Source organism: Sparus aurata, chromosome 4 (assembly GCF_900880675.1).
Source record: "Sparus aurata chromosome 4, fSpaAur1.1, whole genome shotgun sequence".
Taxonomy (NCBI): domain Eukaryota; kingdom Metazoa; phylum Chordata; class Actinopteri; order Spariformes; family Sparidae; genus Sparus; species Sparus aurata.
In genome coordinates, this window is record NC_044190.1 from 39,181,769 (window position 1) to 39,203,449 (window position 21,681).

The window sequence follows — 21,681 nt, forward strand, 5'->3', positions numbered from 1 at the left end:
TGACATAAGAGGCAAAAGTCGATAAGGGCAAAGGTCTCATATAGCCCGGATCCAGACGTTTAAATCCTCCCACTGCTCAGGAGTTGACAGAATATGAATATTTACAGTCAAAATAGAAACTAAGAACCACTTCAGGTTGATAGGTTTAAAGGAAACCTGTTGTATTTTTCAACCTGGGTCTTAAGGTGTATTCATACCAAGCCTGTTCGGACCAGTTGTTCAGATTCCTGGTGTTAAGTTTGACAAAAAAGGACAACAAACGTCAGGGAAAAAGTTATTCAAGAGGTAACCGAGAACAACCCAAAAACAAATCAAAGTACAGGCTGGAGGCAGCAAACTCAAGTAAAACACGACAGGAAGACAAAATCAGGGAACAGAAGAGAAACGCAGGAACAAAACAGACAAACAAAACAAACACTGGCTTCAGTTCAGGGAGAGGACCACAGCTGTACACAGGAAACAGACAACGGCAGGAAGTGGAAGGTAAAATATAACACAAGAGGATAAACGTTGAACATAAAACAGGAAATCAAAACCCAAAAACCCAAATTATGACATCCAGCAGCAAATCCATCTTACAGGGCTTCAAGCTTTGTGCTACACTAGTTTGGATCAATCAGCACCGTCCTGGCACCTACAGGCTGCTTTAGATGTGACGACCAGCGAAAGAAGCCACTCAAGAGGTTAGCATGGCTGCTAACGTAGCATCAGCTATATTAGTAATCATGTGTATTTCACTGTAAAGAGGAGCAGATAGAAAAGATGTTGTCACTTTTCTCTCCACTGACTTTGGTAGAAGTTGGATTTAACAGCTGGCTTTGTCCGCCGCGCTCTCCTACCACGTCACACGATTGATCTGATTGGTTGCAGGGATAGTCGGTGATAGACAGATGGTTCGTCCAATCACCTGCCAAGTCTTTCTTACACTGTTTTCAGTGCAGACATGATGGCACATGGTGGGTAGTTGGACAGCGTGTGAACACTCGGTTATTTGAGGCAGCAGGAGCTTTCCAGCGATTTCAGACCCTCCGATCGTGGTCCAACAATTCAAAGCAACAGTCTTTGGAAAGCTAGCCTGCCTGTCTGACCTCGAGTCTACCACTGTGTCCAATCTTTGAATCATTAGCAAAACGAGCTCTGAAAAGATGGTGTCTCCATCTGGACATAAGAGCTGCGTACTGGCATGAAATGAGAGGGGAGACGGCGACAGAACGTGAGAAGAGAAGGCTTGTTTGAGGAGGACAATTTGGAGACAAGGACAGAGAGAAGCATGTGGGGAGGAGGAAACAGCACCGCTCCCTACATCTGTCTTCTCCTCTCAGGCCCGAGATGTTGCTGTCGGGAAGGGGACGTCCGTAGTTACAGCTGCCACCAGTTTTTAGTCTCAAGGCTCATTTATAACATGCTCAGAATGTGACCAGAAGAAACTTAAAGGAGTAGTTCGACGTTGTGGAAAACTGTCTTGCCAAGAGCTACATGAGAAGATCAGAACATCTGGAGCGGGAGCCAGGAGGTGATTAGCATCAGAGAGAACAGCTACAACGAGTATTTGTTAAGTATTGAGATGAATGTTGAGAAACCTGTAATTTGACCAAAGGTAACGGTGTGTTTAATTTTGACACCTGTTGCTTTAAAGGGATATTCCGGTGTAAGTTTAATTCATGGTCTAAATCACTGTGAAACTGTGTTAGACTCCCTCTGGAGAGATCAAGTTAGCAGACCGCTAATTTACGGAGTTTTATCAACCTCAGAAACGACCGCACGACAACAATACACTGCAGTAAATGGATCCAAATATAAACCGCCACCAAAAAGCCACAAATAATGCTCAGAACAGCACCAAACTTCAGCAACAGTACAAATAGGGTCTCAGCACATAGTCCGGGGCATCTAACCTCCGCTAGCTTAGCTGGATTTCTATTGTGAAGCTAAAAACAGATTTCAACTCTCCTCCATCAGCTTCCGGGTCGGGGAAGTCCCGACGCGACGATTACCGAGTGCGGTTAGAAATGCTCAATTCTGTTCTTTTCCCTGTCCGCTCTCGATAATAACTGTTATAAACTGGCAGGTAAGACACATATGAATTTTGATTGCTTTTCCATGGAGTCATAATCATACATTTTCATCCATGAGCCGCGGAACTCTACTGCACTCGGTAATCGACTCGTCGGGACTTCCCGTCAACAGGAAGCTGCTGCAGAAGAGTGGTAAATTTAGTCAGCTTTTCAGTAGAAATCCAGCTAAGCTAGCGGAGGTTAGATGCCCCGGACTATGTGCTGAGACCCTATTTGTACTGTTGCTGAAGTTTGGTGCTGTTCTGAGCATTATTTGTGGCTTTTTGGTGGCGGTTTATATTTGGATCCATTTACTGCAGTGTATTGTTGTCGTGCGGTCGTTTCTGAGGTTGATAAAACTCCGTAAATTAGCGGTCTGCTAACTTGATCTCTGGAGAGGGAGTCTAACACAGTTTCACAGTGTGTTAGACCATGGATTAAATTTACACCGGAATATCCCTTTAACATCCAGGAGAGTCAGACAGAGAGGAAGGAAGTCGGATGAGATGTGAGTAAAATGATTAAACATCATCTGTGAATATTTCAGAGTCCGGTGGACAGATTTCCATCAGCAGTGCTGGTTGTTCAACACTGATTACAAACCGTCTGTTTGAATCTCACTGTAATCAACACAGTTTCATCTGTACACAAAGATTATTTACACTTGGTTCATGTAGAGTCATGTGTTATAACCGTCCTGCTATATTTACCAAGAAACAGAAAACACTTGACAGTCTGTGTACGGAGATTAATGAGAGTCAGGCTGACTGTATTTAGTCTTTACGCTACGCTGACAGAAGAATAGCATCAATCTTCTCATCTAAGTCTGTAAATGTCTTTAAATCAACAAACATTTAACAACACACTTTACCTCCACACACACACCTGCATGTTACTACTGAACACTGTGAGTCCAGTTGAGAGGAGCTCATTTAAGTCTTTACGACTGTATCGAGCGATTTACTATAAAAACAACAGGCAGTTTGTTGCAGGATTCAAAGGCAGATCATTTATGTGCATTCATAAATGATTAATTTACTTAAAAGGTAAGAGGTAAGGTAAGGTAAGAAACGTTACTATAATAAAGGAAGACATCGTGGAGTATCTTAAAGATTCAATTAAATGTAAAATGAAACACGATCGTCCCTGAACTCTGGCCTCCAGCTTTTGACAATCATCTCTGCATTTTTTCTCCTGAGTACATTTTTAAATCTCAAAATCCGACGCCAACAAACAGATACGGGCAGTTTAATAAAATAAGCTCTTTTCTGAGATGTTGTGCGTGGAGAGAGCAGCGAGCCCACCGGAGCACCTGTGAGTTTACACTTAAAAATACACCTGTTTGTTTAATGCAATAAAAAGATGATAACCAGAGCTGAGACAGAGGAGCTGCAGAACAAGAGCCTCGCCAACACCTCTGGTACATGAACGGCAGAGATGTGCTGGGTTTAGTGTGTGAATGAGCGCTAACGACAGCCAATAACACTTTTACATGTCACACACAGCAGTCTTCCTCCAGACAGTCGGATAATCAATACTCAGAGGTCAATACTGAAATACTTTTCATACTTTTTAAATACTGAAAAACTGTCGATCATGTAAATGCGGCAAAATTACCCGTAAGTTAAGATTTATTGTTAATAAATGAAATGTTTTGACTGTAAAAGCCGACTTTTGTTCACTTCACTGCATCGTGGATGGAGCTGGAGGCCCGGTTCTCTCGGGTTCTCTCGGGTTCTGTGAGTCTCCGTGTGTGTTTAAATTATTCAGTCGGGTTTTTATCTCCGAGTGGCCGACTGTGACTCAGTCGTGTGATGGAGTGGCACCGCTGAGCTGAGTGCATTCACTCATCGATGAATGTGAAATCAGGAGCATTAGTGCATACATGTGAGAGCGCTGGAACACACACACACACACACAGACACACACACACACACACACACACACACAACTGAAGCTGGAGTTATAACCACCGAGCTCATTACATCAAAGGGTCGTGAGTTCATTTCTGGGTCAACTCTGTAGCTTCTGTACCTTCAGGATCCGGCCCCACAGGATCTCACACACACACACACACACACACACACACACACAGCACCATTCCTTTATTCTGTTCATATTTGCAATTCAGGAAGTTACAAAGTGCTTCTGCAAAGTGGCTCCAAAGTGCTCTAAAGCGGCTGCTAATAGCGTTCCTTGTGCCGGCCGCAGTGGGATGAAATTTTACAACACAAATGAAAAGATGTGCGTGGTGAGAGAACGTCCAAATGGAAAATCTAAATGGACAAAATGAGGGCTGGAGAGTGAAGATGAAACCCAGGAGAGAGGGGCATCAGGTGGCTGCAGCGCTCTGCCAAGAAGCCCGGACGCCAACTTCCTGTTTCCTCCTCCGTCTGTTGTGTTCTGCCAGCACAGGAGAGGCTCTCACTCACGGCACCGCCACGGACCTGCAGCGTGAAGCCATCCGGAACAATTCTCGGTCCCCACGGACACGCACATCAAACGACGAGCTACAGTACAAAGCTACATTAGCTCCTGTACAGATGCTGGCAGCAGCTCCAGCTGCTCCTCTGCAGGGAGCTCCAGTGAGGCCCAGCTGCTCTTTGATGATAAACCTTTACATGCAGGACTGACAGTGAAGCATCATCCATCCACAGCGACAGTATACGGCTATATGATCAATGGGGACGCAGCATACATCTACATACTGCCCACGGAAGCTGCAGCAGTCAAGCAGCTGATGGATTCATGGAGCTGCTGTGTAAATAAAACATCCATAATTCCCATTGTTAGTATTAATAAAACATATAAAACACTCACAGACCGTTGGAGATATTGTTATACACACAAGTTCATTTCACAATCGATATCTGAGTTTATAGCAAATAAAATAAAGCAGAATGATAAAGTTTTAAAGGGATATTCCAGTGTAAGTTTAATCCATGGTCTAACACACAGTGAAACTGTGTTAGACTCCCTCTGGAGAGATCAAGTTAGCAGACCGCTAATTTACGGAGTTTTATCAACCTCAGAAACGACCGCACGACAACAATACACTGCAGTAAATGGATCCAAATATAAACCGCCACCAAAAAGCCACAAATAATGCTCAGAACAGCACCAAACTTCAGCAACAGTACAAATAGGGTCTCAGCACATAGTCCGGGGCATCTAACCTCCGCTAGCTTAGCTGGATTTCTATTGTGAAGCTAAAAACAGATTTCAACTCTCCTCCATCAGCTTCCGGGTCGGGGAAGTCCCGACGCGACGATTACCGAGTGCGGTTAGAAATGCTCAATTCCATTCTTTTCCCTGTCCGCTCTCGATAATAACTGTTATAAACTGGCAGGTAAGACACATATGAACTTTGATTGCTTTTCCATGGAGTCATAATCATACATTTTCATCCATGAGCCGCGGAACTCTACTGCACTCGGTAATCGACTCGTCGGGACTTCCCGTCAACAGGAAGCTGCTGCAGAAGAGTGGTAAATTTAGTCAGCTTTTCAGTAGAAATCCAGCTAAGCTAGCGGAGGTTAGATGCCCCGGACTATGTGCTGAGACCCTATTTGCACTGTTGCTGAAGTTTGGTGCTGTTCTGAGCATTATTTGTGGCTTTTTGGTGGCGGTTTATATTTGGATCCATTTACTGCAGTGTATTGTTGTTGTGCGGTCGTTTCTGAGGTTGATAAAACTCCGTAAATTAGCGGTCTGCTAACTTGATCTCTCGAGAGGGAGTCTAACACAGTTTCACTTTGATTTACACCATGGATTAAACTTACACCGGAATATCCCTTTAAGTTTTTCTTGTAAACACAGACGTGACTTTACATAAAGCGGTGAGGATCGTTATATCTTCTGTTTCCTGTTTGTATGTTCAGTCAGACACAAATACTCAGTTACTCTCCTTCAGTACATGTTTCCTGTCTGTGTACTCTGAGTATCTGTGTGACTTCTCCTCTCTACATCTGAACTTCCTCCTCCTCACAGCTTCAGAACAGCCTCGTTACTTTAGTTTGATGCATCTGAGGTGAATAATGGATTATTGTTATTTCCCAGCATCAGCAGACTGATGTGGACCAATCAGAGCACATCACGCACGGCAGACGCAGCGAGACGAGACAAAGACGTAAAAGCCGTAAGAAGGCGTAAACAGACAGAGAGGGAGACTGGAATGTGGAGAAAAGGCGTGTTAGTGTCTCGTATCTGCAGAGAGTTTCTGATTTTCTCTCTTTGTTGCTGCTCGGGACGCTTTACCAACCCAACATGTGTCTATTTGACGTCCTGGGAATGAGACTCAACAATCAACTGTCTTTGTGGTGCGTTCAGGAACCTGCTGATTCTACCTTTAACTTTATTAGTCTTTGAATTCTATTAATGTGACGTGAGCTTCAGTTAGCTTTGAGCACAAATGTCCTTCAGAGGGAGACTTTTTACTCTGATACTACATGTCAGAGCCTGTAATCTATTACTTTACTGGAGGAAACAAGCTGAATCAGTAATCTGTTGTTATCTGAACTTCTCCTGGAGGACAGACTGTGTGCTTACAGCATGAATATAAATCCGCCTGTGGTTTGTAAATCACCTCGTTACAGAAATCTTTCACTTATTTCCATCTTGATGTGAAGAGTTGGACTTTAATGAGCACTTACCAGCCGGACTCACATGGCTACTGTAATAACGTGCAGCGGTGTGTGAATGTTGAGTGGGCGACATGTTGGGGGCTGATATATACTGTAGACTGGTGCGTAGGTGAAGGTGTGTGTTTAATGAGGGCGTTGTATTATTCAGGGGGACGTGTGATTGTAAAACTCTGTGGGAGAGATTCTGAGATGTTGTCAATGACTGAGCACGGGGACAGTTAGTGTGTGTGGGCGCAGCATGATTCAATACTGAACAATATAAGACGGGCCCACTCTATTGATCGCTGATATCTATCAGGATGAGCTCCAGCCTTCAGAGCGCTGCAGCTGGCGGGGATGATGGTGCAGCTCGTGGTGAAGGATGATAACATGTGGAAAACCCGGAGGGAAAGTAAATGAAACATTTATAATTGTCCCCCCGTTTTCCATCAATATGTAAATGAATGTCACGTAGAAAACAAACAATGCATAATGAATATATTCTCATTCTTCCAGACCTGAAACCTACACAATCTGTGACTGAGAGACGATATCGTGCTGACAGCATTTACAGCTTGTTTGTCGACAGATTATGTGGGAATAAACTCTCACTGGTGAAAAGGGAAATCAGTCTGTTAATCATGAGACTGGAAACGGGAAAATTAATGCCCGACAACACGTTATATCTCACGTTTTGAGTAATCTGAATAAACAGTACAATGTTGGAAAGTGGGACACTGTATTTTACATTACTACATACTACAGTTTTCCCCTTTATGTATTCCGGTGTCTATTTTCCTTGAAGCCAGTGCAGATGTATTTCTACAGCACCATTCAGACTCGAGGGAATTCAAAGTGCTGCACAGACACAGAGAAACACATTAAAAGGTAATTCTCTCCACGTTATGTGAGCATGAATGGAAGTGAGGACGCGTTTCTACATAAAAGAAAAGTGTCATGTTACAGTGAAAGACGTCAGGCTGTTTTATGAATATCTTAAAGGAACAGTTCACCCAGAAACTCAAACCAAGTCCTCCTCTCCTCCTCCTGATGATATAAAGTCCTCCTCTCCTCCTCCTGATGATATAAAGTCCTCCTCTCCTCCTCCTGATGATATAAAGTCCTCCTCTCCTCCTCCTGATGATATAAAGTCCTCCTCTCCTCCTCCTGATGATATAAAGTCCTCCTCTCCTCCTGATGATATAAAGTCCTCCTCTCCTCCTCCTGATGATATAAAGTCCTCCTCTCCTCCTCCTGATGATATAAAGTCCTCCTCTCCTCCTCCTGATGATATAAAGTCCTCCTCTCCTCCTCCTGATGATATAAAGTCCTCCTCTCCTCCTCCTGATGATATAAAGTCCTCCTCTCCTCCTCCTGATGATATAAAGTCCTCCTCTCCTCCTCCTGATGATATAAAGTCCTCCTCTCCTCCTGATGATATAAAGTCCTCCTCTCCTCCTGATGATATAAAGTCCTCCTCTCCTCCTGATGATATAAAGACCTCCTCTCCTCCTCCTGATGATATAAAGTCCTCCTCTCCTCCTCCCGATGATATAAAGTCCTCCTCTCCTCCTCCTGATGATATAAAGTCCTCCTCTCCTCCTCCTGATGATATAAAGTCCTCCTCTCCTCCTGATGATATAAAGTCCTCCTCTCCTCCTCCTGATGATATAAAGTCCTCCTCTCCTCCTCCTGATGATATAAAGTCCTCCTCTCCTCCTCCTGATGATATATAAAGTCCTCCTCTCCTCCTGATGATATAAAGTCCTCCTCTCCTCCTCCCGATGATATAAAGTCCTCCTCTCCTCCTCCTGATGATATAAAGTCCTCCTCTCCTCCTCCTGATGATATAAAGTCCTCCTCTCCTCCTCCTGATGATATAAAGTCCTCCTCTCCTCCTGATGATATAAAGTCCTCCTCTCCTCCTCCTGATGATATAAAGTCCTCCTCTCCTCCTCCTGATGATATAAAGTCCTCCTCTCCTCCTCCTGAGGATATAAAGTCCTCCTCTCCTCCTCCTGATGATATAAAGTCCTCCTCTCCTCCTCCTGATGATATAAAGTCCTCCTCTCCTCCTCCTGATGATATAAAGTCCTCCTCTCCTCCTGATGATATAAAGTCCTCCTCTCCTCCTCCTGATGATATAAAGTCCTCCTCTCCTCCTCCTGATGATATAAAGTCCTCCTCTCCTCCTCCTGATGATATAAAGTCCTCCTCTCCTCCTGAGGATATAAAGTCCTCCTCTCCTCCTCCTGATGATATAAAGTCCTCCTCTCCTCCTCCTGATGATATAAAGTCCTCCTCTCCTCCTCCTGATGATATAAAGTCCTCCTCTCCTCCTGATGATATAAAGTCCTCCTCTCCTCCTCCCGATGATATAAAGTCCTCCTCTCCTCCTCCTGATGATATAAAGTCCTCCTCTCCTCCTCCTGATGATATAAAGTCCTCCTCTCCTCCTCCTGATGATATAAAGTCCTCCTCTCTTCCTCCTGATGATATAAAGTCCTCCTCTCTTCCTCCTGATGATATAAAGTCCTCCTCTCCTCCTCCTGATGATATAAAGTCCTCCTCTCCTCCTCCTGATGATATAAAGTCCTCCTCTCCTCCTCCTGATGATATAAAGTCCTCCTCTCCTCCTCCTGATGATATAAAGTCCTCCTCTCCTCCTCCTGATGATATAAAGTCCTCCTCTCCTCCTGATGATATAAGTCCTCCTCTCCTCCTCCCGATGATATAAAGTCCTCCTCTCCTCCTCCTGATGATATAAAGTCCTCCTCTCCTCCTCCTGATGATATAAAGTCCTCCTCTCCTCCTCCTGATGATATAAAGTCCTCCTCTCTTCCTCCTGATGATATAAAGTCCTCCTCTCCTCCTCCTGATGATATAAAGTCCTCCTCTCCTCCTGAGGATATAAAGTCCTCCTCTCTTCCTCCTGAGGATATAAAGTCCTCCTCTCCTCCTCCTGATGATATAAAGTCCTCCTCTCCTCCTCCTGATGATATAAAGTCCTCCTCTCCTCCTCCTGATGATATAAAGTCCTCCTCTCCTCCTCCTGATGATATAAAGTCCTCCTCTCCTCCTCCTGATGATATAAAGTCCTCCTCTCCTGATGATAAAGTCCTCCTCTCCTCCTGATGATATAAAGTCCTCCTCTCCTCCTCCTGATGATATAAAGTCCTCCTCTCCTCCTCCTGATGATATAAAGTCCTCCTCTCCTCCTCCTGATGATATAAAGTCCCTCCTCTCCTCCTGATGATATAAAGTCCTCCTCTCCTCCTGATGATATAAAGTCAGGTGAAGTGTCGTAGTCCACAGCTCGTCTGCTGTGAAGCCTCCAGAAGCCCCTGAACTGTTTCCCCCTCAGAAGTTATTGATGCCGTTGATGCAGGCTCGAGAACGTGCACCCACTTCAGACGTGGTGCACGTCGACGCTTTCAACTAAGCAACTACAATGAAGATCTCATCTTAAAAAGGGCGTAATAAACATCTTTTCAAACCAGCATGAGGCTTCTGGAGAGGTGGATTACACCAGACGAGCTCAGTGGAAACATGTGATTTTGTCTCCTGCTGTTCTTCCAAGAAGCTCCAGAAAACAAAACTTCACCTGACTTTCCATCAGCATTTTTTCATTTTTGGATGGCTTATCTTTAAAATAATCACGAGCTTGGAATCTCTGATTAAAAGACCAGTGTGTGTTCTGCGGGCTGAACTGTTTCTTTAAAATAATAAAATAAATCTGGGCCTTTGTGCTCCATCTTTTGACAAAGCTCTCGAAAACAGCAGCTAATTCTGTTTGCCTGTTGTGCGTGGAGTGAGCAGAGAGGGCACATGTGGGTCACATCTGTGATTTATACTCACATTCCACTTTATGGACATTTTTAAAAACACACCTGTTTGTTTAATGCATCCAGAGAGAGATTATAACCCTCAGCTGAGCACCGCAGAGCTCTGCAGAGAGAGCGAGCCTCTCCGGCAGCTCGAGGTGATGTCTTGATGTCCAGAACAAAATGCTTGAACGTGTCACAGCATCATTCATTCTGCAGCAGGTTGGATAATCAATATTCTGAGGTCAATATGAAAGAAAATCTAGCTCGTATTTCATATCGACCACCACACAGTTGCACACGCTCCACGTTTGTGTCACAGATACTCACCGTCTGCTGCAGGTCGGGGATGAGGACGCGGACGACCAGCGAGTTTATGTGAATGTCGTCCATGCGGCTCTGCGATGGCTCGGCCGTGGCCCTTATGGTCTCGTAAATGGTTTCTTCGCGGGAGCTGTCGGAGGCGCAGTCGTCTGAGTAGTCGGAAAAGCTCTGGGCCATCTCATCCTCACTGGAGGTGGGGCTCCGGGGCATAGTCAGCAGGCCCGCCGGATTCAGCTGCCACACAGAAGGAGGGAAAAAAAGGTCAGAGTCACACAAGCACCAACTGTTCATTAAGAAACGCAGGCATTAAAATTTAAAAATCCCCCACTGCTCCTCTTAAAACACTTTCTGTGTTCTGAGAGAGCCTCCAAAGACGACGCTTGTTTGTTTGTTCATCCTTTCTGTGCTGCAGGATGAAACCCAGAGGAATCAATGTGACTGCACGTCTTCACAGAAGGAGTCGCTTCATTAGAAGTTTCACTGTGTGAGAGCAAAAGTACTTCAGGAAGGTGAAATGTGACCAGAGGCGCTCCGCAGGCCAGGTGACTGCACTCTATTAAGCCCAGGCGTCAGCATGATTTATGGATCAGCAAATGAAAGACGTAGCGTGTCATTAGTCACTGCTTGTGGTTATGGAATTAAGACATTTAAAATAACCAGAATATCTAATCATTGGTATCTAAGAATCCACATGGTGTCCTCACTCGAGCTCAGACTGCAGAGACTCACCGATCATTACCTCAATATCAACAACAATATCATTATTCATCCTCACAGCTGTTTGACCTTAAAGACAGTCAGATGTAGTTCACTTAATCCTCTATAATGTGACATATGTCAGACAGAAGTGTTCACTTCATGTTCCACACAGACTGTCAGACAGTTGGGTGATGGGTGATGGACGTCAAACGGTCCTGATTCCTAATTCAGTGAATCAGTAAATATGAGCAACTGTGTTGGAAAATGTCTGGACATAAAGGTACTGAAACTGAAGGAAGGAAAGCTTCACAAAGAGCTGCAGCTCCAATCTGTAGAACATGACATCATCCTGAAGGTGATACTGATGTCACAGTGGATCAGCTGCACAAAGACGCTTCACTCTCGTCCACTCTGATAATCACTCTAGATTGTTCCGTCAAAATTAAGGTCATATTACGGCACAAAGGAAGCTTGTCTGCAAAAACAGGAAGAAGCATGTTGTCCCGGGTCTCTGTCCCCGGGTCATGTTGGAGAAACTGGAATTGGGGTTGGGAACAATGCCACCGTCTGTCGCCGAGAGCATCCACTACTAATCCCTGACCTTCATCACAAAAGCCTCGCCACCAGAGAGCACAATTAACCAGCATGTCCCCTCAGAGTTGCCGTAGGGCAACAGTTGCTGTTGTGTGTGAGGAAATGAATAGAAGCATGTTGCTGCTCAGTGCACCAACATCATGTCTCCATGTCCAGTTTATTATTGTCTTATTAAACCAGCTCAGTCAGGTGAACTCAACACACTCGGTTACATTTCGGGCAAATTTGGCTTCCTTGGTTATTTTTGTGGCTTTGAGCACCACAAGCTGAGTCGTTTCTTCCTCCATTATACTGGAGAGATGGAAGAGGAGAGAGGAGAAAGTAATATCTTAGATTGGGCTGAACTGTCTCTTTAGTAACAGAAGCCTGGTCTGACACTTGACCCCTGCTGTTCTGATGGATCTGGATGAGCGACAGAATCGCTGCGTTCATCAGCAGCGAACAAGAAGAGCTGATTCGTCACTCTTCAGTGAAGTGTTTGGTTTGATGAAGAAGAAGCTCTCCAATCAGAACAGCCGGCAGAGAGCAGATGACACACTGGGCTGCGGGGCCGTTTGAAATGTGTCACCTCGCAGCATCTGTCGCTCTCATCCCGCTGCACATGTGTCCATTAGCTGAGCTGCCGGTCAGCGGCGGGTCGCGGCGTCGGCCCAGATACCTGGACACCAACGATGAAAATGTGCTCTGATTAAAAAAACAGATAATGCTTCAGTTTCCATCAGCATCTCTTTCCCTTCACACACTTCATCCTGCTGCTGCTCCCATTTCACTGTGTTTTCCTCGAGTGTGTGATCTGTTATAATAAGGTATTTAGAAAATTAGCAGTTTTCACATCAGTTCTGGTTTATTGGAGCTTTCTGCACACTTCCACGACGGCTTCCTGCTGCGAGCTCCAAACTGTAATTTGTATAATTTCCTTTCATTCTTTTTCAATCAGCATGTGGTCAAATACACACACACACACACACACACACACACACACACTAGATACTACAGAGTGTCATATGGAGTGTGTGTGTGTGTGTGTGTGTGTGTGTGTGTGTGTCACATATGTGTCGACATCGTGCTGAAAAAGTTATTGAATATTAAAATCTAGCGAATTAAGTAACCAAACAATAATAAATCAATCAGGTGAGTAAGTCACTTACATGACTGACGCTTTGATGAACTTAATCATCGTTTCTGATGAGCTCATATAGATGAAAACACTTTGTCTCCATGGCAACCAGCAGCTCCTGTTTAAACGTGGAGCTGCTCACATACAAAACATTTCACTCAGTTCAGGATCAGGAGAAACTCTGGGATGTGAATCTTTCTGTCTGCTGTTGCATTTAATTAAATGTGTTTGAGATGTTTGTCATGTTTTAAATATATAACAACGTTGTCTGATCCAACAAGAGCCTGACAAGTGGCATCTTTTATCGCTGTGTATTTTTCCCTCCCAGGCGACACACAGGCCATCAGACTGTTTGATCGATGGATCTTGATGTGGCCGTCTGCAAGCCTGAGAGGAAAAAACCTGCAGGCGGCTCTCGCTTTGCATCAGGAGAAACTTTACAGACGTTCTTCTCTCTAATCTCAAACGTGCACACACTTCAAGATGTGAAAATGAAGCCCCATCGTACTCTACAGGATGATCTTTAGATGAGCGTCACACCATCTCACGTGACCTCATGGGGAAGCAGATGTAAACAAACAGAGGCTGCAGTACAACACGCTTCTGTTAAACTTAAAGGAAACAAGTCTGGATGAGAAAATGTTTCGAGAAATGTCAACATGGGTTATTGATTCCTCCACAATAAGAATTCACTTCACAGCAAAATGAAAGATGTAAACTTGTTCTACAAGGACCCACAAATGAAAATATGAACCTGAAAATTAGCTCCATTAAATACCTTTTTAAAACTATTAGTCGTCCTTCATTTTCAGATAATAAGTTTCATCAGATTAACAGTTACACGATGGAATCACTGATGGAAACTTTTCACTGGATGTTATTTTCTAGATTGACTTTAAAGTTTTCGTAACTTTTCTTTTGGAGTCACAGTGAAACACTGTAGAAGGAGGACGTGTTGCTGAGCGACAGGCAAAGACTAAACCATTAAGAACAAAATGTAAATATTCAGTCGTTACTTTTAACTTCAAATCAACTCTGTGAAATTGATTTACTTTTTGAGGCGGATATGGATTTAAAGGTTTTCTCTCATCGACAAAATGTCTGCAGAAAAATGCAGAGCAGGAAATCGCCTTCATAGAACTTCAGCAACATTTTTTTGTCTTGTGGTTGATCAGTTCTTAAGTTTTGGAAACAAACACACATGCGGAGCTCCACGTATGTCGACAACATTCACAACAACACACACACACACACACACACACACACACACACACACACACAGACTCTGATTTCCTCGTTGTGATCATCAGCCTGCAGCAGCATCGTCAGAGGAAACACATTAACGAGACGCCTTCTTCTTTCTCTGCCATTAATCGTAATGCTGTGTTTCACCAGCGGCAGAAAAAAAAAAAAAAAGCCAATCAAATATTTCCTTCTTGTCACACAACGTGATGATTATCAGCTGATTAGCATGCTAATTCATTCATAGCCAATTCATTTCCAGCAAAACACTAAACTGACATGCCTGCAGACACGACTCTGCACAGGAAACCATAAACGGAGACCGTTTACAGAGCGGTCAAAGCTTAATCGTATTTAATTTAATTTATTTATTTAATTCAAATGATGCGTGACTGTTACCTCTGATAGCCGGATGTGTACATTAGTATAAATAGAGCGAGTGTGTGTTAGTCTGTGTTGAGCTTTCAGTGAGGATTTTTTTTGTCAGGCTAAAATATTTTTGAAATAGACGGATAAAAAAACTCAATTAAACAAAGATTCCTCGTCTGAAAGTCACTCTGAGGATAAACTGTGAGTGATGACCGCGTCGCAGCATCGTTACAGATCTCAGGTCTGCTGGGATCTCACGTCTCCTCTGATTGTGTGTCTGATGACATTCATATCGCCGACTGACTGACAGTTTTCAGGAGATTGCACCATTCCAGCAAATTCCACAGATCGGCCTCATTAACCTGAATCTGCTGCAAAGGGCTGTGACATCCATCAGGCTGTGAACAGTCGGTGGTTTGATCGTCTTTACCAGGCGGGGTAGGAGCACCACCCGGCACCACCCGGCACCACCCGGCCCACACACCACCCATCAACACCCGCGCAGCAAAGGACATTGCTGCTGGACACGTGAACCAGAAGTCCAGTGCAGTTATCACCCTCCTCTCCCTGCGCTGGCTTTTTATAACTGTGTGTTTTCAGGACTGGTGTGGTGGTGCAGCAGCAGACTGGTACAAATAACACAAAGAAAGCAAAGAGCATTCAGAGCCACTGCTGTGAAGACCCACACATGTTTTGTGGACTACGAAACTTCACCTGAAACTCCAATTTTGGCTGAATTTATGATAATAAACATTAAATATCTGCACGTCTTGAATAAAGGAGGGAGCATGGAACAGTGGGGGGATGACAGGCGAACTGAAGGAGAAGTATTTCAGTCATTTATCTACGAAGGCAGACAGCATCACTGCCTGCTGAACGTACGACACCATCGAGTCAGGAGAACTTCTGCGGCCTGAAACGTTCTCCGGCTCTGAGCGACGACACTTTCTCTCTCTGACTGCGTCGATGAAAGTCAAAGTGTGAATGTGTCGAAGAGAAAGAGAGAGAGAGAGAGAGGAGGACGGGAGTGTGACTGCTTCTTTTGTCACACCTTTTTATTTTCACACCTCTACTTTAAAACACACACACACACACACACACACACACACATACACACACACACACACACACACACACACACACACACACATACACACACACACACACATACACACACACACACATACACACACACACACACACACACACATACACACACACACACACACTCTGACCATTGTAACGAGGCCATTCTTTTTTTTTTTTTGCCTTCCCAGGATTAATTTCCCCCTCACTTCATTCACTGGTGTAATTGAAAAGATGAAAAGTCTTTCACGGAGACTTTGGGAAGTCTTTAGGTACCTAAGAGAGTATGCAGAGTTCAGTAATGAACACAGTAATTTGCTTTTGATTTGCATGAGACGTGCATATGAATGTGAGAGAGAGACAAAGAGAGGGAGCTATAGACGAGGGGGAGAGGGGGGAGGCGGTGTTCTCTCCAGTGTAAACGTCTGTAACAGGAGGAGGCTGTGGGCTTGTTGAACACCTGTACAACACCTGGGATCAGAATAAATACATTCAACATGTTACATCCACCGACGCTGAAGCTGCAACCACAGGACAGTCTTCATTTGTCTGATAGGTTTGATTGCTTAATTAATTCATAATGTGAGCGAGTGTGACATCATGACTGACAGCTGAGCCACACCTGTGACTCACAGCCACACCTGTGACTGAGTCTGGCAGGTGTATGGCTCCAAATGACATCACCGTACAGTAAGGCCGCCCTCACAGGAAGTGAAATCCTCCTTCAGAGTGCAGAGAGCGAGGCAACTCTGCATCCTTCAGAGGAGCATCTGAAGGCCATTTACGTCACTACACCACGTGAAGGCTCCTCCAGATGCTCCTTCTTCTCCCTGTTTTTGGAGGATGCACCGCTACGATCCTTCATGGCCTCACATATCCCAAGATTCTTTGCGCGCCCGAAAAAGAAGAAAGAAAGACAGAAAATGGCGACATCGCGTGGCGTAGATCGTCACTTTCGCGGGCCTGGGTAGCCGAAATTGTGACGTAAGGGTAAAACATCTGGTGACACAACCAGGAAATGCTCCAAAGGTTAGACCGTCACATTTAACAACGGCTGACGAGGTTAACAAGGTCTCTCTGAAGGACTCGCCTTCAAAGACCACAATGGCCGAGTCCTTCAGAGGATGCAGACCCTGAACTGAAACAAGTGTCGCGGTGATTTAACTCCACCTTGTAGTAAACGGTCAGTCGGTGGGCAATGAAAACACAGGATGGTACTTAGAGGTTGCTCTCTACCATCCACAACTGTGACGATGGAAATAAAAAACACAAGTGTTTCAAAGTGTAACATCCTGAAGTGAACCAGACTGCTCGATGGAAACGAGGCTCAAGTGAAGTTAAGTAACGTCTAAAATAAGAAAAGCAGAGGAAGTGGATCAGATGAGGACGGTGTGTCAGCATTGTTCCACAGCTGTACGTGAAGGAAAACACGTCAAACACGCGAGCGCAGCATCACCCAGATGTGTCAATCACCGGAGCGAGTCCAAAAACTTCTCCCCGCTGTTTTAAAGCAGCCTGTAGAAGTGAAAGAAGCGAGGCGGACATGTTCATCACGTTCGTCCAACTGCTGTCGGTGGAAAGTGAATGAAAACAAACCTCGACTGACACAAAACCGAGGGACGAACTGAAATGAACCACAGCTCGACCGGTCGTCCACGTGTTGGTTGTCATTTCTGAGGCCCGGGAAGATGAAGTCCTCTCAATCCCTCCTGCAAAGTTTGGCTTGATTGTGTCTTCAAACTCAGAAACAGCCGTCAGCTAAAATAAGTTAATCTTAAAACAATCATCAATAACAAAATGAAGAGAGTGTCACCTGGTTTCCTAGACGACGAGGTGGCGGTTCAGACACGGTTTTTGCTCTGCATAATTAAAATCAGACATTTAGAAAAACATCTGTGTGTAGAGAAGTAATGGCACAAACAGTTGTGTGAGTGTGTGTGAAGGCAGACACGCGGATTCATTTTCCATCACAGCTTGATGCTTCAGAGACGATTTTCTGCTCGCGGTGACTGACGGGCCTCCATCAGGAGAAGATTAAACAGCCTCATTAACAACCAGCCACCTGAGAGCACATCCTCGTTATGATAAATACCTGTTAGAAGTACGACTCACCTAGGTGAAATAAATTACTGTAACGACAACCGCTGTCACGCCAGCCGGGCAGAGCATCACCACTGATCCCTGTGTTATTTAAACTGAGCCTGCAGTAAAGGTTACCCCTGACACTGATACACACCACCACAGTAATCCTCCAAGACCGGGAGCAGATCTGACACATTGAGCTTTTGAAAAGTCATTACTCTGGTCCGGGTACAGAATCACGCCATGATTGGGTCAGGTGTTACCATCCTTCACACACACTGACATTTAAATGGCCTGATGACGTCTGCGCGAGCTGCTCGCTTCACGTTTACCAGAGATCCAACTAAAAAGTCAGTTTCTTTGAATCTTCTACATTATTGTTCATGACAGACTCTTTTCAGTCTTGATCCATTAATGGAACAAAGTCAGGAGCCTGTTCAGTCAGTTTCACTTTAATGTTAATACTTGACTTTTTAACTCGTCAAGAACTAAAGCTGGGAACTAAATCCTGCAGAGAAAAGATTCCAGCTGCTTCCACCAAAGTAAAAAAACAAAGACGACAACAGGCTGAACAATCGGTCCGACTGCAGCTGTGTCACCAGACACAAACACAAACACACATCCATCAGACGGTCTGCTTTCATAACGCACACCACATATTGCATGAAATAGAAGTCTGTGAGGAGCTGATTAAAACTAATCGGACCGACATGGAGACCGGACTCAAAGGAGCGAGGTGAGCTTCAGGTGAGCTGCAGCTCCTTGGATTGACGCACCGTGTTATTATTTTCCTGCTGTTTTCACTTTTAAAGAATTATCTCTCCAGCTGCAGGATGTCAACAGTCCTGACTGCAGCTTTACAAATCCAACAGGTTGGCTGCAAAGGTGTAACAAGTGTCACTTCATTTAACTGCTGATGTAAAAAAACAAAACACAAACTATATGAATTTGTGTAAAAAATGTAATATTAATGTCACAAACTGTCGATCTGTTACTGCGGCGTCTTGACTTTCTTTGTTAGGAGAAGTGTATTTCATGTTTTTCATATTTCCTGCACAGCAACACAACAAAAGCATCATCACTGCAGCATGAGAGTTACTTTTAGACAAACCTTGTTTATCGCACACACACAGTTCACCTGCTTCTTCTGTCTGCGCGTGACTTTCTGTAATGATTGTTTGAAATGAAAACCTGCAGAAGAACCAGAAGTCTTCAGGAGTCAACGTATCACACAAAACCAAAGGTTTGTAGAATAGGATAAAAACATTCAAAGTCACTCAAATCCTTTACTTTACCTGTAATTTTCAGTATTCTGCACCAATAATATAAACATAACACTTAAAAACGTACAGTCAAATGTGTAATGTTAGACTTTAACTTAATTACCATGCTGATCGTTTGTTTGAATCTGCTCTGATTTTATTTCTGTATTTCTGTCACTTGTAAATGAGATGTGACTTCCTGAATAAATTAAATGGAAACATCAGATGTTTCTTACAAGCTGATAAACTGATGTGTAAATGTATTTAAGTAAAAGTGTCAAAGGACACTACCACACTATGTAAGGACACTCTCACACATTGTAAGGACACCCCCACACTATGTAAGGACACTCTCATACTATGTAAGGACACTCCCACACTCTGTAAGGACACTCCCACACTCTGTAAGGACACTCCCACACTATATAAGGACACTACCACACTATGTAAGGACACTCTCATACATTGTAAGGACACCCCCACACTATGTAAGGACACTCCCACACTCTGTAAGGACACTCCCACACTATATAAGGACACTACCACACTATGTAAGGACACTCTCACACATTGTAAGGACACCCCCACACTATGTAAGGACACTCCCACACTCTGTAAGAACACTACCACACTCTGTAAGGACACTCCCACACTATGTAAGGACACTACCAGACTCTGTAAGGACACTCCCACACTCTGTAAGTACACTCCCACACTCTGTAAGTACACTCCCACACTCTGTAAAAACACTACCACACTCTATAAGGACACTACCACACTCTATATGGACACTCCCACACTATGTAAGGACACTACCACACTCTGTAAGGACACTCCCACACTATGTAAGGACAATACTACACTATGTAAGGACACTCCCACACTATGTAAGGACACTACCACACTCTATAAGGACCCTACCACACTCTATAAGGACACTACCACACTCTATAAGAACACTATCACACTCTATAAGGACACTACCACACTCTGTAAGGACACTCCCACACTAAGGACACTACCACACTATGTAAGGACACTACCACACTATGTAAGGACACTACCACACTCTGTAAGGACACTCCCACACTATGTAAGGACACTCCCACACTAAGGACACTACCACACTATGTAAGGACACTACCACACTATGTAAGGACACTACCACACTCTGTAAGGACACTACCACACTATGTAAGGACACTCCCACACTATGTAAGGACACTACCACACTATATAAGGACACTCACACACTATGTAAGGACACTCACACACTATGTAAGGACACTACCACACTATGTAAGGACACTACCACACTATATAAGGACACTCACACACTATGTAAGGACACTCACACACTATGTAAGGACACTCCCACACTCTGTAAGGACACTACCACACTCTGTAAGGACACTCCCACACTATGTAAGGACACTACCACACTATGTAAGGACACTACCACACTATATAAGGACACTCCCACACTATGTAAGGACACTCAACATAGTTTAAACCTGCGACTCCACTCAGTTAGTTAGAAGCCTCCTGATGAGCTGAAACATCTTCAAGAAACTGAAACAAGTCCAGTGTCTACGATACAGCACTCAGCACTTCATACTGGTTTTATATGTTTGCATGTATACGTGCAGTCTGAGTGCTCGTGTATATGGAATATGGACTAGAGATCATATGAACACTGATCGTTCCTTTCTATGTCAATATATTGAAGCTTGTGTGCATATATAGGATTTCTGTGCAACGCTGGTGTCATTTACTCTCTGAGTAACGGTTATGTTCTCTGCAGGAATCGAGTGGGCAGAGGAAAAGACATTTATTGGGTTTTCCTCCTGTGAAGGTCAATAAGAAGCCGGAGCTGAAAGCAGTGAAAGGCCGCGGATGACACACGACTGATGAGCTGGTTCACTCAGCAGAGACCATCTCTGTGCTCCGTTCACTTCTTTGTATCTCTGAAATGACAGATTGTGAAGCTCGTTTGAGTTTGATTGATGCTGTTCGTCAACATGTGTATACTCGTGTGTGTGTGTGTGTGTGTGTGTGTGTGTGTGTGTGTGTGTGATGGGTCGATGACAGATGTCAAAAGTGACAAACTGCCTTAAAGGCACTTGAGTGATGCAGATCTCTCTCCTGCTGCACTGTACAGGCCCGTAATGATGAAAACCTTGTGAAATGAAAATGATGAATTACTCTTGCCAGGCCAGTAAAATCTAATCCATCTGTTTGCATGACAACAGAGAGTTAAAATGTTCAGAAGTCTGACCTCGATCTGTCATCACGTCAGTCTTTATAAAGGAAGAGAAAAAACGCTAACAGCTCCAGTCTTCATGTGCGTACAGTTCTTCATCATCACAGGTAGGAGATCTCAGCGTTGAGCAGCGTTAAGGTGCA

The 21,681-nt window shown here is 44.2% G+C and overlaps 1 protein-coding gene across 8 annotated transcripts in view; it reads right to left on the minus strand.

The window, feature by feature from the left end:
* shank2b (SH3 and multiple ankyrin repeat domains 2b) overlaps positions 1-21,681 on the minus strand; it is a 215,086-nt gene that overhangs the window by 152,331 nt on the left and 41,074 nt on the right. For all 8 annotated transcript variants that reach the window (XM_030414028.1, XM_030414027.1, XM_030414026.1 and 5 more), the window contains exon 2: positions 10,831-11,058. In XM_030414028.1, the coding sequence (XP_030269888.1) occupies positions 10,831-11,034 (204 nt within the window). In that variant the 5' untranslated portion in view covers positions 11,035-11,058. The remainder of the gene's footprint in view (positions 1-10,830; positions 11,059-21,681) is intronic.